At 46.1% G+C, this 19337-nt stretch overlaps 1 protein-coding gene across 3 annotated transcripts in view; it reads right to left on the reverse strand.

The window, feature by feature from the left end:
- Positions 1–19337, reverse strand: part of NCOA7 (nuclear receptor coactivator 7) — a 144106-nt gene that overhangs the window by 83597 nt on the left and 41172 nt on the right. For all 3 annotated transcript variants that reach the window (XM_038766438.1, XM_038766422.1, XM_038766431.1), the window contains exon 3: positions 10270–10490. In XM_038766438.1, the coding sequence (XP_038622366.1) occupies positions 10270–10490 (221 nt within the window). The remainder of the gene's footprint in view (positions 1–10269; positions 10491–19337) is intronic.

Consider the following 19337-nt stretch of genomic DNA (forward strand, 5'->3'; position numbering starts at 1 on the left):
ATGAATGAATGATGAGATGGGATGGGATGGTTCCTGCCTCCACGAGCCGAGGATCCAATGCCGCACCACCTCCGGGTCTCAGATTCCTGGTCCAGAGAGGGCCGGCACATCTTCCACGGGGGGAAATCCCACCCTGACCGACCGGACGTCTCCGCGCATTAGGGAAGTCACGGCTTAGTGGAGGCAGCAGGATTCATGGAGCCTGAAGAACTGATCGGGTAGATATATCATTCGTTCATTCCGTCATGTCGTAAATCTCCTAAGTCACAGCCACCGGAGCTAGTCTCCTGGGAAGGAGGAGCTGGGGCGAGGAACGTACTACAGTGAAGCCCTCGCAGTGCCCAGAGGCACGCTGGAAGAGAGAATTGGAGGCACGCTGTGGCACTGGAAGGAAGCCCTTGGGCTACCACAGACATGATGGAAGTATCCTAGTCTATACTTTCTCCAGCCCCCCGTCCCCACAACCCCAATCAATTAATTAGGGGCATTTATTGGGGAAGCAGCATGGCTCAATGGAAAGAGCCCGGGCTTTGGAGTCAGAGGTCATGGATTCAAATCCCTGATCCACCAAATGTCAGATGCGTGACTTTGGGCAAGTCACCTCACTTCTCTGGGCCTCAATCAATCAATCAATCGTATTTATTGAGCGCTTACTAAGCGCTTGGGAAGTACAAGTTGGCAACATATAGAGACAGTCCCTACCCAACAGTGGGCTCACAGTCTAAAAGCCTCAGTTACCTCATCAGTGAATGGGGATTAAGACGGTGAGCCCCACGTGGGACAACCTGATTACCTTGTATCCCCCCCAAGCGCTTAGAACAGCGCTTTGAACATAGTAAGCACTTAATAAAATGCCATTATTATTACTGTGTGCAGGGCACTGTACTAAGCACTTGGGAAGCGGCATGGCTTAGTGAGATGCAGCATGGCCTAGTGACAAGCAGCATGCTCCAGTGAATACAGCATGGGCCTGTGAGTAAGAAAGGCCTGGGTTCTAATCCCGGGTCCACCACTTGTCTGCTGTGTGACCCTGGACAAGTTACTTCACATCTCTGCACCTCAGATACCTCATCTGTAAAATGGGGATTAAGACTGTGAGCCCCATGTGGGGCACAGACTGTGTCCAACCTGGTTAGCTTGTATCTACCCCAGCGCTTAGAACAGGGCTTGACACATAGTAAGCACTTAACAAATCCTATTATCATTACTATCATTGGGAGAGTATCACTTAACAGAGCAGACAGGTTCCCTGTCTACAGTGATCTCACTGTCTCCTTCTCAACGATGATAAATACTGGGGAATTTAGGGTCTCCTCAGGCATAAAAAGAAGATTAACAAGAGAACAGAACTCTTCTCGTTCTAGAAGACTGACCGTCACGATTTTTCAAGGCTTAAGAGGCCTGACATAAAACGTTGAAATAAATTATGCAAACATTGTAGTGCTGGAAGCCTCCTCTGCTACAGAAACAGGAAAGGCTGCTTAAAAAATGCCACCTGGGCCCAGGAAAAAGATTCACTAGATTAACTTGAAACAATGTGGTGTGAAACCTTGGGCTAGTCTCTTAACTTCTCTGTGTCTGTTTCCTCAGATGGGGATTAAGATGGTGAGCCCTTTGTGGGACAAGGACTGTGTCCAAACAGATTAGCTTGCATCTACCCTAGTGTAAATACTACACACTTATCATACATTTTTTTAAAAAAAGGTCGTTTTGACTCTCAGGCCCATGAGCTATCCACTAGGCCATGTCACTTCCCTCTGAATCTTTGAATCCCACTGATACATTGAAACACCTTCTTTGGGGTTTTCGAAAGCAATGAGTCCATCCTTCTACCTCATCAATTGGCCAGGACTGCTTCATTTCACTTGTTAGCCCCATGTGAGACGGGGACTGTGTCAATCAATCAATCAATCATATTTATTGAGCGCTTACTATGTGCAGAGCACTGTACTAAGTGCTTGGGAAGTACAAATTGGCAACATATAGAGACAGTCCCTACCCAACAGTGGGCTCACAGTCTAAAAGGGGGAGACAGAGAACAAAACCAAACATACTAACAAAATAAAATAAATAGAATAGATATGTACAAATAAAATAAATAAATAAATAAATAAATAAGTAGAGTAATAAATATGTACAAACATATATACAGGTGCTGTGGGGAAGGGAAGGAGGTAAGATGGGGGAGATGGAGAGGGGGACGAGGGGGAGAGGAAGGAAGGGGCTCAGTCTGGGAAGGCTGATTATCCAACCTGATTATCTTGTATCTACCCCAGTGTTTAGAACAGTACCTAGCACATAGTAAGTGCTTAACAAATACCCTGAAAGGCCTTAAAAAATACCATTAAAATACCATTTAAAAAAAAAAAACTTCATGTGTACTTACTGGAAATTGGGCCACAGAAACTGAATGCCATCCTTCATTCATGTAGTAGTATTTACTGACACGAACTGTGTGCCCGGCACCATACTAAAAGCTTGGTAGTGCAGAGGAGAGGTACAAAAAAAGAACTTGGGTCTCTTTGTGGCGCTTATTATCATCAGGAACGCTGCCTTCTGTACCCGGGAGGAAGCGCTCGACAATTCGTCTAGGGAGCCAGGAACTCCCCAAGGAGGGCCTTTCATGTGCCCAAGCTTCATCCCTAGAATTAGCTCTAGTTTGGATTCAAAGGTGATGTCAATTATTATTGTGTGTCTGTTTGTTATATGGTACTCTCCCAAGCGCTTAGTACAGTGCTCTGCCCATAGTAAGTGCTCAATAAATACGACTGAATGAATCACTAGGTTCACTAATATTCATTGAGGGTGGTGAGTGTTTGTGCTCAGCTCTGTCCTAGGTCCTTGGGAATAAAAAAACAAAACACAAAATTGAACACAGTCCCTGTTACAGTCTAGGGGGGTAGGAGGGAAAGAGGGAAATGGACACAAATCCAGACATATGACTAACTGATGGGGAGATTCCATCAGAGTGGGATCAGCTGTGTGACTTTGGGCAAGTCACTTAACTTCTCTGGGCCTCAGTTACCTCATCTGTAAAATGGGGATTAAGACTGTGAGCCCCACGTGGGACAACTTGATCACCTTGTATGTACCCCAATGCTTAGAACAGTGTTTAGCATATAGTAAGCAATTAACAAATACTATTCCCCATCCAGACCATAAGTCTGGTGTGGGCAGGGATTGTCTCTCTTTGTTGCTAAATTGTACTTTCCAAGAGCTTAGTACAGTGCTCTGCACACAGTAAAGGCCCAGCAGATATGATTGAATGAATGATAAGAGCAACTACCCGATCCTCCAAAATGAGTTTCTATCGTGGTGCTTTTGAAACCATCCTTCTACTTACCGTCAAGAAGGATGGGCCTAGTCTTGGCTCTGTATGAGCTCACAATCAAACAATCGTATTTATTGAGCGCTTACTGCGTGCAGAGCACTGCAGGAAGCGCTTGGGAAAGTATAAAAGAACAGGGTTAGTAGATATGCTCACTGAAAACAGGTCACCTGGAGGCTTCCCAGCTTGCTCCTAGCTAAAAAGAGGGGAGACAGGCTCTCTCCTGGGGTGAGGGGACTTAAAAAGCTCCCAAGTTTCAGTGGACCAGGGAACCAGACTGGGCTCAGACAGTGGTGAAGCCGAGATTGAATGAGCTCTGAAGCTCATCACATGCGGAACGGCCTGGGAATGGGAATCATCATCATCATCAATCGTATTTATTGAGCGCTTACTATGTGCAGAGCACTGTACTAAGCGCTTGGGAAGTACAAACTGGCAACATATAGAGACAGTCCCTACCCAACAGTGGGCTCACAGTCTAAAAGGGGGAGACAGAGAACAAAACCAAACATACGAACAAAATAAAATAGAATAAATATGTACAAGTAAAATAAATAAATAAATAGAGTAATAAATATGTACAAACATATATACATATATACAGGTGCTGTGGGGAAGGGAAGGAGGTAAGATGGGGGGGATGGAGAGGGGGACGAGGGGGAGAGGAAGGAAGGGGCTCAGTCTGGGAAGGCCTCCTGACCGGAGCTTGTGAGAGATTCTGGCTCTGATCCTGGCCAGCTTTCTCAGCTCCATTTCGGTCCCTCCAAATACTGGTTTTGAGCGGCAAATCAATCGACCGTATTTTCTGAGCACTTACTGTATGCAGAACACTGTACTAAGCGCCTGGGAGAGTACAAAACAACAGAGTTGGGAGACATATTCCTTGCCCACAAAGGGCTTGAGAAGCAGTGTGGCCTAGCGGATGGAACACGGGCCTTGCAGTCCGAAGGACCTGGGTTCTAATCCCGGCTCTGCCACTTCTCTGCTGTGTGACCTTGGACAAGTCACTTCACTGGGCCTCATTTACCTCATCTGTAAAATGGGGATTAAGACTGTGAGCTCCAAATGGGACATGGAAAGAGTCCAATCTGATTATCTTGTATCTCTTCCTTAGTACCAGGACTGGCATAGAGTAAATCAATCAATCGTATTTATTGAGCGCTTACCGTGTGCAGAACACTGTACTAAGCGCTTAATGCTTAACAAATGCTTAACGAATACCATTTTTGAAAAAAAAAGGCTTACAGTCAAAGGATCAATGCTCTGCACACAGTGAGCGCTCAAATACGACTGAATGAATGAAAAGGGGGAAGTCACCAGTGGGGTACTGGGGATATAAATGCCCACTGGCACCTTAAGCGATCTGTGAAGAGAAATGAGATCAAAACAGCACAGGTGAATAATAATAATGATAATGGCATTTATTAAGCGCTTACTATGTGCAAAGCACTGCTCTAAGCACTGGGGAGGTAACAAGGTGATCAGGTTGTCCCACAGGGGGCTCACAGTTTTAATCCCCATTTTCCAGATGAGGTAACTGAGGCCCAGAGAAGTTAAGTGACTTGCCCAAAGTCACACAGCTGACAGGTGGCGGAGCAGAGATTTGAACCCTCCATCTCTGCCTCCAAAGCCCGGGCTCTTTCCACTGAGCCACGTTGCTTCTCTGGTGAATCTACTCAGATGGTTGTGAGGCAGAGAAACCTTGAGAATGTTAATATTGAGCGGGGTCCTATATAAAGACCGTTAAACCCTTTCCAAGTCTCTGTTACCGTAAAAATAATGCCCCGCGCACACTAAACTTGTTGTGTTCTGCTCTTAGGAGGCTCCAGTCCTCTAGGGGCCCAGAACTTGGTAAACAGCCACAGATGGCAGCCATTAACTCTTCTCTACCAATCCCCACTTAGTCATCCTCCGTCCTCTTGCAACCTCTGGACTGTGAGCCCACTGTTGGGTAGGGACCGTCTCTATATGTTGCCAAATTGTACTTCCCAAGCGCTTAGTACAGTGCTCTGCACACAGTAACCGCTCAATAAATACAACTGAATGAATGAATGAACTAGCGGTTGTATTTGCATGTTTTCCTCCGGCTCCCCCTATTTGGAAATAGTCTGCATTTAGTAATGGCGATAGCCTTTACTGGGCACCCATTTAGTTTATCGATTTCTATTAATGTCTGTCTCCCCCTCTAGACTCTAAGCTCGTTATGGGCAGGGGATGTGTCTGTTGTTATATTGGACTCTCCCAAGCATTCAGTACAGTGCTCTGCACCCAGTAAGTGCTCAATAAATACACAGAGGAAGCCCAGGGTAGACCTCTGCAAAATTAGGCACCCAATACAGAGCTCCAAAGAGAGTTACTACCAGGAGGAGGCTCCCTCTGCTCCTAGCAGGAGCCCAGAGGAGGCAGGACAGGTCTGGGTAAGAAGTGTCCTGGAGGTAATATGGAATCCAAGAGGGGGCCTACGTTCTAGCACGAGTCCCCATAATAATAATAATAATAATAATAATAATAATAATAATAATAATGGCAGCTATTAAGCACTTACTATGTGCAAAGCACTGTTTTAAGCACTGGGGAGGTTACAAGGTGATCAGGTTGTCCCACGGGGGGCTCACAGTCTTCATCCTCATTTTACAGATGAGGGAACTGAGGCACAGAGAAGTTAAGTGACTTGCCCAAAGTCACACAGCTGACAGTTGGCAGAACCAGGATTAAAACCCATGACCTCTGACTCCCAAATCTACATCTCTGCCCCTGCTCTCTCTCCCTCTCCCCAGGATCGTATCTCCTCCTGCCTTCAGGACACCATCTGGATGTCTGCTCGCCATCTAAAACTCAATATGTCCAAGACTGAGCTCCTTATCTTCCCTCCCAAACCCTGCCCTCTCCCTGACTTTCTCGTCACTGTAGGCGGCACTACCATCCTTCCCGTCTCACAAGCCCCCGCAACCTCGGTGTCATCCTCGACTCCGCTCTCTCGTTCACCCCACACATCCAATCCGTCACCAAAACCTGCCGGTCTCACCTCCACAACATCGCCAAGATCCGCCCTTTCCTCTCCATCCAAACCGCTACCCTGCTGGTTCAATCTCTCATCGTATCCCGACTGGATTACAGCATCAACCTCCTCTCTGATCTCCCATCCTCCTGTCTCTCCCCACTTCAGTCTATACTTCACTCTGCTTCCTGGATTATCTTTATGCAGAAACATTCTGGGCATATTACTCCCCTCCTCAAAAATCTCCAGTGGCTGCCTGTCAACCTACAAATCAGGCAGAAACTCCTCACCCTGGGCTTCAAGTCTCTCCATCACCTCACCCCCTCCTACCTCACCTCCCTTCTCTCCTTCTCCAGCCCAGCCCACACCCTTCGCACTTCTGCTGCTAACCTCCTCACTGTACCTCGTTCTCGCCTGTCCCGCCATCGACCCGCGGCTCACGTCCTCCCCCTGACCAGGAATTCCCTCCCTCCGCACATCCGCCAAGCTCCTCCTCCCTTCAAAGCCCTACTGAGAGTTCACCTCCTCCAGGAGGCCTTCCCAGACTGAGCCCCCTCCTTCCTCTCCCCCTCCTCCTCCTCCCCCCACCTTACCTCCTTCCCCTCCCCACAGCACCTGTATATATGTATACGTTTGTACGTATTTATTACTCTATTCATTTTATTTGTACATATTTATTCTATTTATTTTATTTTGTTAATGTTTTGTTTTGTTCTCTGTCTCCCCCTCCTAGACTGTGAGCCCACTGTTGGGTAGGGACCGTCTCTACATGTTGCCAACTTGTACTTCCCAAGCACTTAGTACAGTGCTCAGCACACAATAAGCGCTCAATAAATACGATTGAATGAATGAATGACCTCCCTGCCTCCTGTCTCTCCCCACTCCAGGCCATACTCCATTCTGCTGCCCAGATCATTTTCGTTCAAAAACGTTCAGACCATGTTTCCCTGCTCAAGAAACTCCACAGGTTGTCCACCCACCCTCCGCATTAAACAACAAGTCCTCACCACTGGCTTTAAAGCAGTCAATCCCCTTGCCCCCTCCTACCTCACCTCACTACTCTCCTACTAGAGAAGTAGTGTGGCTCAGTGGAAAGAGCCTGGGCTCTGGAGTCAGAGGTCACGGGTTCAAATCCCAGTTCCACCAACTGTCAGCTGCGTGACTTGGGCAAGTCACTTAACTTCTCTGGGCCTCAGTTACCTCATCTGTAAAATGGGGATGAAGACTGTGAGCCCCCCGTGGGACAATCTGATCACCTTGTATGCCTCCCAGCGCTTAGAACAGTGCTTTGCACATAGTAATCGCTTGACAAATACCATTATTATTATTATTACTACAACCCAGCCCCCACACTTGCTCCTCTAACGATAATCTCACTTTGCCTCGATCTCCCCTTTCTGGCCACCCACACCTATATCCCTCACATTTTACCTCTGGCCTGGAATGCCCTCCCTCCTACCAGACAGGTAATTGCTTTCCCCCACTTCAAAGCCTTATGGAAGTCCTTGACAAAGCCCTCCTCTCTTCTCCCACTCACTTCTGCATCACCCTAATTTTGCTCCCTTCCATCCCCACAGCACAAAGGTATATATGTATATATCTGTAATTCACTTATTTATTTATGTATATTAAATCTGTCTCCCCCTCTAGACTGTGAGCTCGTTTTGGGCAGAGAATGTGTCCTTTCGCTGTTGTACTCTCCCGAGTGCTGAGTACAGTGCTTTGCACACAGAAAGCACTCAATAAATACAATCGAATGAATGAATGAAGCACAAGTATACTGCAAGCTCCGTGAAGACGGGCAAAAATTGTGTCTACCAACTCTGTCGTATTATACTCTCTCAAGCACTTAGTACAGTGCTCTGCATACAGTAAGTATGCAATAAATGCCACTGATTGATTGAAGTAAAATTGCAGGCTCCACCCTCAAGTTAATTCCAGTTCAGAGACTCTGGAGATAGTTACAGTACCAAGCTCCTCAAGGGCAGTGTCTGCCAACTTTACTGTCTACTCCCAAGCACTTAATACAGTGTTCTGCATTAAATGTTCTGCACTGAGTGAAAACACTCAATAAATACCACTGATTGACTGAGGGGAAACAGTGTAGCCTAATGGAAAGAACACAAGCCTGGGAGTCAAAGGAGCTGGATTCCAGCTCTGCCACATCAATCAATCAATCAATCATATTTATTGAGCACTTACTGTGTGCAGAGCACTGTACTAAGCGCTTGGGAAGTATAAGTTGGCAACAGACAGAACATGCCTGCTCTGTGATCTTGGGCAAGTCACTTCACTTTTCTGTGACTCAGTGTCCTCACCTGGAAAAAATGGGGACTAAATCCTACACCCTCTGCTTATACTGTGAGTCCCTTGTGTCCAACCTGAATATCTTGTATTGACCACGGTGCTTGGCATATAGTAAGAATTTAACAAATACCACAATTATTAATTATTATTGCCCTTGCCTGGAGATTCAAAGGACTAAAAAAGTCAGCACTCTTCATTCAATCGTATTTATTGAGCGCAGTGTGCAGAGCACTGTACTAAGCACTTAGTACACACTTCATCAGCTAGATCGGATCAACCTGGTCTAGAAGCAGGCTGGCTACTAGGCTCCTTTTTTTTAAAAAAAAAAACGGTATTTAACAGTTACTACTTATTAGCACTGTACTACCACTGGAGTAGACACAAGCTAATCAGGTTGGACACAGTCCCTGTCCCACAAGGGGCTCATAATCTTAATCCCCATTGTACAGATGAGGTATCAAAGGCACAGAGAGGTTAAGTGATTCACCCAAGGTCACACAGCAGACAAGTGGTGGAGCCGGGATTAGAACCCAGGTCCTCTAACTCCCAGGCCTGAGCTCTTTCAACTAGGCCATCCCGGCATCTGGAAGCTCTCCAGAACCATCCAGACAGCCACTCACACAAACCATACTGAGTGTAATAATAATAATAATGATGGTATTTGTTAAGCGCTTACTATGTGCAAAGCACTGTTCTAAGCGCTGGGGAGATACAAGGCAATCAGGCTGTCCCACAGGGGGCTCACACTCTTAATCCCCATTTTACAGATGAGGTAACTGAGGCCCAGAGAAGTTAAGTGACTTGCCCAAAGTCACACAGCTGATAAGTGGCGGAGCTGGGATTTGAACCCATGACCTCTGACTCCAAAGCCCAGGCTCTTTCCACAGAGCCACGCTGCCATGGCATTTCTTTGGCAAGCACAGACTATGGAACTTTTCCCCATCTGGGCCGCCACCAAAATAGGAGTCACCACACCACAAAAGGTTAAAGAGAAACACGAGTTGTTTTGCCCACATAAACTAGCATACCCGTCATAGACTCGAGTTCTTCCACAAATCCACAGTTCAAACCTTTTTCCTCACTCTGTTACACTGTATCAGTCGGCCAGTCGTATTTATTGAGCCCTTACTGTGTGCACAGTACTGTACCGAGCGCTTAGGAGAGCACAATACAACAATAAACAGACACAATCCCTGCCCACAGCGAGCTTATGGTCTACACTGTACTCTCCCAAGCGCCTAGTGGAGTGACCTGCACACGGAAAGCGCTCCAAATACCACTGATCGATCAATCCATCGATTCCACTGTCTCCCCCTTTTAGACTGTGAGCCCACTTTTGGGTAGGGACTGTCTCTATATGTTTCCAACTAGTACTTCCCAAGTGCTTAGTACAGTGCTCTGCACACGGTAAGCGCTCCATAAATACGATTGATTGATTGATTCCTCCCACGCCCTCCAGCCCAGCCGATCCGAGCAGGATCCTCTGAGCGGGACTGCAGAGACCATTCGGAAGGTCCCATCTTGTGTCTGTTTATTGCGGTACTGTACTCTCCCAGGCGCTCAGTCCAGTGCTCTGCGCACGGTAAGCGCTCCATTGATATGACCGAACGAATGTCCCAGGAGCAGCCCTACTGACCGGTGTTGTAGTATCTCTTGAGCTCCGTCCGGCGGCTGTCTTTGAGCTGGCTGTTCTTCCTCTTCTTCCCGTCCTCGTCAGTGAGGCCGGGCTCCTCGGCCATCGGGCCGCCGCGGTTGTCACACTGGGCGCCGTCGGGGCCGGCGTCGCCCTTGGCGGGCGGAGTCCTGCCGGCCGACGCCACTTCAGCCGTCTGCCTCGTCTGCCTTTTCTTCTTCAACCTACGAGTGAAGAAATCACCGTCAGGACTCCGATTTGGACTGCTGGATTTTTTTGTGGGGGGAACCTCCATGGAGGCCTTTCATTTATTCATTTAATTGTATTTATTGAGCACTTACTGTGTGCACAGCACTTTGCTAAGAGCTTGGGAGAGTACAGTTCAACAACAAACAGACGCATTCCCTGTTCACAATGAGCTTACAGTCTAGAGGGGGAACTGACTTCATGACAATTCAATCAATTAATCAATGATATTTACTGAGTGCTTACTGTGTGCACAGCACTATACTAAGTGATTGGAAGAGTTAACTACACCAGGATCGGTAGCCAATTCCCTGCCTATAAGGAGCTTACAGACCACTCAATCAATGGCATTTACTAAGGACTTACTGAGAGCAGAGCACTGTACTAAGCACTTGGAAGAGTACACTATTTGGTAGGCACATTCCCTGCCCATAAGGAGCTTACAGTCTGATCAGTTAATCAACGGTATTTACTAAGTGCTTACTATGTGCAGAGCACTGTACTAAGAGCATAGGACAGTACATTATAGAAGAGTTGGTAGACATTCCCTGCCCATAAGGAGCTTACAGTCTGATCAATCATTCAATCATATTTATTGAGTGCATACTGTGTGCAGAGCACTGTACTAAGCACTTGGGAAGTACAAGTCGGCAACATATAGAGACTGTCCCTATCCAACAACGGGCTCACGGTCTAGATGGGGGAGACAGACAACAAACAAAACATGTAGACTGGTATCAAAATCGTCAGAACAAATGCAATTAAAGCTATATGCATTGAAAAAAAATAGTTTTTGCTGAGCCAGTCACTTCATGTACCGGGGCCTCTGTTCCCTCACCTGCAAAATGGAGATTCAGTACCTGATCCCCCTCCTATTTAGACTGTGAGCCCCATGTGGGATTTCATTATCATGTACCTACCCCAGTGATTAGTAAAGTACTTGGCACATAGTGCTTACAAAATACCACTATTATCATTTTTTGTGTGTGTGTTTTGAACCGACTACGCTCAGGCTTTTGATGGGTGTTGATTTTTGGGAAAAATAAATCTCTTTTCACCCTGCCCATGCTCTTCTGTAAACTTCTATGGTGTCCCTGCTCCAGCCTGCATCTTTCCACAAAGAAGGGTTCTAAATGAAGCCTATCCACAACCCCAGTGACTCCCAAATCACTAGATTTACATTGTACCTGGACATCTCCAAAACTAGCTTCCACCAAGCGTCTAAACTACAGCCTCTTACCCAGACAAAAGAGCAAATCTCACACACATTGCTGGAGAAAACTTCCCCAATTTCTTTCCCTCAAGAAAAAGGACTTGGAATGTAAAACCCTGGCACTTTTGCATGCCTATTAACACTCGAGATCCACAAGGCTTGGATTTCCAAAGAAAACACCTCTGATCAGATGTGCTCTGCCTTTGGCTTATCTGTTTATTTAGTTTGTTTGATGATTTATCGCAATCCCTGGCTGCCTCTATGTTTGCTTATTTCACATAAGATTGCTTGCTTACTGTTATTTACTGCCCCTGTTGAGTGCTTACTTCATGCAGAATGCTGGGAGAGGTGAGAGGGTGAAAATTTAGACACATTCTGTCTCAAAAGGGGCCAAGCAGAAGAGAAGAAGGGGCCAATCACACAAAGGACCTTGGATTTCCACTCCTCCTGATAAGCAAACAGATAAACCCAATCCACTCTGAAAATAGCCAGCTTAGAGCGTTTATTTTAGGGAATGCAAGGGAGCCATATGCCACTAAAGCTGACAATGGGCAGTCAGGTGTAGGGGACTGTGGAAGAATGGTGAAGGGGAGTTACTCTTCATTTTTTTTTAAATGGTATTTATTAAGTACTTATTATGTGCCAGGCACTGTTCTAAGCACTGGGGTGGATGAAAGGTAACTGAGTTGGACGCAGTCCACATCCCACATGGGGCTCACAGTCTTAATCCCCATTTTCCAGATGAGGTAACTGAGGCATGGAGAAGTGACGTGACTTGCCCATTGTCACATGGCGGTCAGGTGGCAGAGCTGGGACTACAACCCAGGTCCTTCTGACTCCCCACAGAGAAGCAGCGTGTCTCAGTGGAAAGAGCATGGGCTTTGGAGTCGGAGGTCATGGGTTCAAATTCCAGCTCTGACAATTGTCAGCTGTGTGACTTGGGGAAAGTCACTTAACTTCTCTGGGCCTCAGTTACCTCATCTGTAAAATGGGGATTAAGACTGTGAGCCCGCCGTGGGACAACCTGATCACCTTGTAACCTCCCCAGCACTTACAACAGTGCTTTGCACATAGTAAGCGCTTAATAAATGCCATTATTAGTATTATTATTATCCCAGGCCCGTGCTCCAGCCACTAATTTATTTCCACTTCCCCCCATCTCAAGTCTCGGCTTCAGACACTAAACTTTCCAGGAACCACAGACACCAAACCAACTTCGCTCCTCAGGTGCTAACCGTCTCGCTGAGCCTCGATCTTGCCTCTCTTGCCACCGACCCCTAGCCCATGTCCTGCCTCTGGCCTCGAATGCCATTCCTCTTCAAATCCGACAATGACTCTCCCCCCTTCAAAGCCTTATTCAATCGTATTTATTGCGCACTTACCGTGAAGGCACATCTCTTCCAAGAGGATTTGCCAGATTAAGCACCCCCTTTCATTCATTCAACCGTATTTATTGAGCGCTTACTGTGTGCAGAGCACTGTACTAAGCACTTGGGAAGTACAAGTCAGCAACTCAACAACAGGCTCTCCCACTCCCATCTGTGTCACCCTGACATGATCCCTTTACTCTCCCCCCACCCAACCCCACAGCACTTATATGTACATATCTGTAATTTATCTATTTGTATTGAAGCAACATAGCATAGTGGATAGAGGATGGGCCTGCGAGCCAGAAGGTCATGAGTTCTAGTCCCGGCTCCACCACCTGACTGCTGTGTGACCTCGGGTAAGTCACTTTACTTCTTCGGGCCTCAGTTCCCTCATCTGTAAAATGGGGATTGAGACTGTGAGCTCTCTGTTGGACAGGGACTGTTGCTTGTATCCACCCCAGTGCTTAGTACGGTGCCTGATACATAGTAAGAGTTTAACAAATACCATTATTATATACCAGTGCTTGGCACATAGTAAGCACTTAACAAATACCATAATTACCTCCCCCCTCCCAAGACTGTAAACTCGTTCTGGGCAGGAAATATATCTGTTAATTGTACTGTACTCTCCAAAGCGCTTAGTACAGTACTCTGCACACAGTAAGTGTTCAATAAATACGACTGAATGAATTGCCCACCTTAGCCCTTTATGCCTTCCTCCCAATTCAGTCAGCTCTAAGCCCAGGCAGGAAACTTGCCTCAAGTTCGAGCTTGCTGTAATGTACTCGCCGAAGTGTCTAGTACAGTGCTCTGCACAGAGTAAGCACACCATAAATACCAATAACTGATTGATCTAGTTGCCCCTAGCCAGTCTGCAGATGCTTTTTTTTTTTTAATGGTGTTTCTTAAGCTCTTACTACATGCCAGGCACTGAACTAAGCGCTGGGGTAGATACAAACTAATCAGGTTGGATTACAGTAGTAGTCCCCATTTTACAGATGTGGAAACTGAGGCCCAGAGAAGGAAAGCGACTTGCCCAAGGTCACACAGCAGACAAGTGATGGAACCAAGATTTGAACCCAGATCCTCCTGACACCCAGGCTTGTGCTCTCTGTGCTGAGCCATGCTATAGCCGGCACTATGCTTTCAAATTAATTCATTCATTCGTATTTATTGAGCGCTTACTGTGTGCAAAGCACTGTACTAAGCGCTTCGGAGAGTACACTATAACAGACACATTCCTGCCCACAATGAGATCCCATTCTACAGGGGAAGACAGACATTCATATAGAGTAAAATAATGAGCACTATCAATCCTCAATGAGAGATAAATGAAAACTTTAAAAACTACGAAAAGCCAAATTTCAAAGAAGAGAAGCTACACGTATTGAATAAATTACTCAACACTGGGGAACATAAACAACATTTATGGTGAAAGTTTTATAATACGAATGAATTCAGACTCTTCAAGGAGAGGAATTTATTCTCAGACAGGCTAGCGCCAGGGTTTTCAGCCTCTGTTTAGAAAGTACAAAGGGGTGGCTACTTGAAGTACTTCAGCTAAAGCTTTAAGACAACTAAATATATATACAGATCTCTCTCTCTCTCTCTCTTTTTATATATGTATAGGATCATCTAGGTTCAAAGATGGTCACCTTTTGGGGAGGGATGTGGCTGAAAAAGAAGATTGGGCCACAATCTCAACCACCCTGTGCCAACACAAACATTGCCCTGGGTTCATTTGTTCATTCATTAATTCACTGAGTCAATCGTATTTATTGAGCACTTACTGTGTGCAGAGCACTTGGAGTACACTATAGTGATAAACAGATACATTCCCTGCCCACAAGGAGCTTAGAGTCAAGAAGGTTGTTTCTGCCCATACTTGGTACTGTTTTCACTTTTGCCTCTAATTCATTCAATTCAATCGTATTTACTGAGTGCTTACTTTGTGCAGAGCACTGTACTAAGCACTTAGGAGAGTACAATACAAGAGTAAACAGACACGTTCCCTGCCACAATGAGCTTAAGTGATCCTTATGAGGCTTCTGCACAAAGAGAGATGCTCCTTCCTTGATTTCAGTATGCCACGCTGGTGTCTCTGTGGCAACTGAGGTGCAGTGTGGCCTAAAGGAAAGACCCCGGGCCTGGGAAATCAGAAGAGCCGGGTTCGAATCCCAGCTTGACCACTAGCCTCTTGGGTGAACTTAAGAAAGTCACTTCGCTTCTCTGTGCCTCAGTTACCCCAGGGCACACAACAGGCAAGTGGCAAAGCTGGGATTAGAACCAGGTCTTCTGATTCCCAGGCCTGTGCTCTTTCACTAGGCCAGGCTGCTTCTCAAGAGATTTCTCTCTATAAACAAGATTTTCTCAACCGTTATTTATAGCTTATTGTGTCAAGGCCAAATATTTTTCCAGCACCCGGTTAGCCACAAAGAGAAAAAAGGGCACAGTCAGGGCCGTTCCCCTCTAAAGCTGACTCTTTAATCATTGTTTCTCAGAGGAAACAGCTGTGGGCAAATACTAATCTCAAGCAACACAAAAAAAGCTTTTGAGGGGCAGAAGTCCAAATCCAGAATACTTCCCTCAAGAATCTTTTAATAATAATAGAATAATGATAATAATGGTGGTATTTGTTAAGCTCTTACTATGTGCCAAGCACTGTTCTAAGCACTGGGAGAGATACAAAGTGATCGGGTTGTCCCATGTGGGGCTCACAGTCTCAATCCCCATTTGAGGTAACTGAAGCACAGAGAAGTGAAGTGACTTCCCCGAAGTCACCCAGATGACAAGTGGCGGAGCCAGGATTAGAACCCTTGACCTCTGACTCCCAAGCCCAGGCTCTTTCCACTAAGCCACACTGGTCTCTTACTATAATAATAATAATGGCATTTATTAAGTGCTTACTATGTGCAAAGCACTGTTCTAAGCGCTGGGAAGGTTACAAAGTGATCAGGTTGTCCCACATGGGACTCACAGTCTTTATCCCCATTTTACAGATGAGGTAACTGAGGCACAGAGAAGTTAAGTGACTTGCCCAATGTAACACAGATGACATTTGGCGGAGCCGGGATTTGAACCCATGACCTCTGACTCCCAAGCCCGGGCTCTTTCCACTGAGCCACGCTGCTTCTCCGAAAAGATAATAATACGTACTTGCTTCACAGGGATGTCATGGATTACTTAAGGCTTGCAAATTAGTCTGTAAATTCTAATTTATTGGTTTCATCATCTAGGATATTACACTTTCCAAATTCTCGTGGGTGGAGTCTTTATCACTGTGCTCTTACCCACTATACCAGTAGCTTCTCAGCTCTATCCATTAGGCCTGCTTCTTCTCTTAAATAAATACCTTGAACTTATCTGACGACTTGACACCTGCCTACGTTTTATTTTGTTGTCTGTCTCCCCCTTCTAGACTGTGAGCCCGTTGTTGGGTAGGGACTCTCAATACGTTGGGAACTTGTACTTCCCAAGCGCTTAGTACAGTGCTCTGCACACAGTAAGCACTCAATAAATACGATTGAATGAATGAATGAAATGACCTTTTACTTTCTAAAATGCTTTCACATTACTAGTCACTCAATCAACTGTATTTATTGAGAGCTTATTTATCTGACAACTTGACACCCGTCTACGTTTTGTCTTGTCTGTCTCCCCCTTCTAGACTGTGAGCCCACTGTTGGGTAGGGACTGTCTCTATATGTTGCCAACTTGTACTTCCCAAGCGCTTAGTACAGTGCTCTGCACACAGTAAGTGCTCAATAAATATGATTGATTGATTGTACAAAGCACTGTCCTAAGCAACTGGGAAAGTACGCTACAACAGAGTTGGTTACTAATCTCATTTTTGTCTGCTTTAATAATAATGATAAGAAGAAGAATTGTGGCATGTTAAGCTCTTATGTGCCAGGAACCGTACTAAGCACAGGGGTAGACACAAGCTGATCAGATTGGACACAGCCCCTACCTCATATGGGGCTCACAGTCTCAATCCCCATTTTACAGCTGAGGTAACTGAGGCACAGAGAAGTGAAGCGATTTGCCCAAGGTCCCTCAGGAAACAAGTGGAGGAGCTGGGATCAGAATCCATGACCTTCTGGCTCCTGGATTGGGCTCTAACCACTTCGCCATGCTGCCTCTTTTGAGGCTGCAAAAAGAAGCTGGTAGTTGTAGAATGAGTCAAAAATTTGAAAATACGTCACAGAAAAACGAGGAAAATGGAGGGAATATTACCGGCCTGTCTGTCATGGTCTGACTTAACCCTCAGGGCCGAAACACTGGAGGGTGCCTAACCCAAGGCCAATAGCAACTGCAAACTGGTTTGCCTTGCAGTGTGCTCCTGTGCAAACCGATCATTTGGCATTTTCCAGGGATAAAAGGTCATGAAAGTACAGAACTGGCGATGGTCAAATGTGGGGAAAGGAAATTTATCAGCCATTATCATGGCTATACAGACTTCACTGTGTCTGAATTACATGCTGTTTACACACAAAGATGAGGCTGCGGTTTCCATCCTGCCCCAAAGGATGGAAAGGATGGAAAGGAAAGGATGGCTCCTTAGAAAATAGACCAGATCCTGAAATCCTGCTTCAATAATGATTGTGGTACTGGTTTAAGTTCTTACTATGTGCCAGGCACTGTTCTAAGCGCTGGGGTGGATACGAGATAATCGGGTTGCACCCAATCCTTGTAGGACTCGCAATCTTAATCCCCATTATACAGATGAGGGACCTGAGGACCAGAGAAGTGAAGCGATTTTCCCAAGGTCACACGGCAGACAAGTGGAGGATCTGGGATGAGAACCTAGGTCCTTCTGACTCCCACGCCTGGGCTCTTTCCACTAGGCTGCTTCAAAATCCTTCTCACAGAAGGACCTCTAAAGATCATCATCAATCGTATTGAGCGCTTACTATGTGCAGAGCACTGTACTAAGCGCTTGAGAAGTACAAATTGGCAACATACAGAGACAGTCCCTACCCAACAGTGGGCTCACAGTCTAAAAGTCTAAAGATCAAATCTTTCCTGAGCAGAGCTTGTCATGGACAAGGAACGTGTCTGCTAATTCTGTTGCAATGGACTCTCCTGAGCTCTTGCCCTCAGAGAGCTTTCAATCTAGTAGGGTAGATGGACCCTCAAGTATTACAGATAGCAGAAAGAAAGAGTATAAAAGGTACGTATCAGGGTCAGATTTTTTGCTCCGGTGTAATAACAACAATAATAATAATAATGGTATTTGTTAAGCGCTTACTATGTGCAAAGCACCATTCTAAGAGCTGGGGAGGTTACAAGGTGATCAGGTTGTCCCGGGGTAGGGCTCACAGTTTTAATCCCCATTTTACAGATGAGATAACTGAGGCACAGGAAAGTTAAGTGACTTGCCCAAAGTCACACAGCTGACAGTTGACGGAGCCGGGATTTGATCCCACGACCTCTGACTCCAAGGGCTCTTTCCACTGAGCCACGCTGCTTCTCTACTCTCCCAAGTGCTTAGTACAGTGCTTTGTACACAGTAAGCCTCGTTTATTTATGCCCCTTTCAGGATTGTACCTGAAGAGTTTCCAGTCCTCTACCAGTCTCGGCTATGGGAGGGAAAGTTAAGCAGAGGCCTACCCATTCCATTCCCAGCTTGGCCAGTGGTTAGCGAGAGGAAGGCAATCTGATACAAGTCAACACTCCCCTGCGCTGGGCAGCAGCAGCCTGGGAGAGCCCACTGTTGGGTACGGACTGTCTCTATATTTTGCCAATTTGTACTTCCCAAGCGCTTAGTACAGTGCTCTGCACACAGTAAGCGCTCAATAAATACGATTGATGAGAGTCGAGGGAGGAGACTCAAGTTTACGGTGCGGAAGAAGGCGACGGTCAACCACTTCCAGATTGTTACCATGAAAACTGAATGATTGCAGATGGAGATGGGGCGTTCTCAGAGAGATGCGACCGTGGAGTCGTTATGGCTCAGAGACGACTCGATAGCATAAGGCAAGACAAGCCTCCTTACAAATAAAGTATTTATTTGTACTGACGTCTGTCTTCCCCCACCTAGACTGTGAGCTCACTGTGGGCAGGGAATGTCACTGTTTACTGTTGTAATGTACTTTCCCAAGTACTTAGTATAGTGTTCTCCACATTGTAAGTGCTTAATCAATCGTATTTATTGAGCGCTTACTGTGTGCAGAGCACTGTACTAAGCACTTGGGAAGTACAAGTTGGCAACATATATAGACAGTCCCTACCCAACAGTG

This window comes from Tachyglossus aculeatus, chromosome 2, assembly GCF_015852505.1.
Source record: "Tachyglossus aculeatus isolate mTacAcu1 chromosome 2, mTacAcu1.pri, whole genome shotgun sequence".
Taxonomy (NCBI): Eukaryota; Metazoa; Chordata; class Mammalia; order Monotremata; family Tachyglossidae; genus Tachyglossus; species Tachyglossus aculeatus.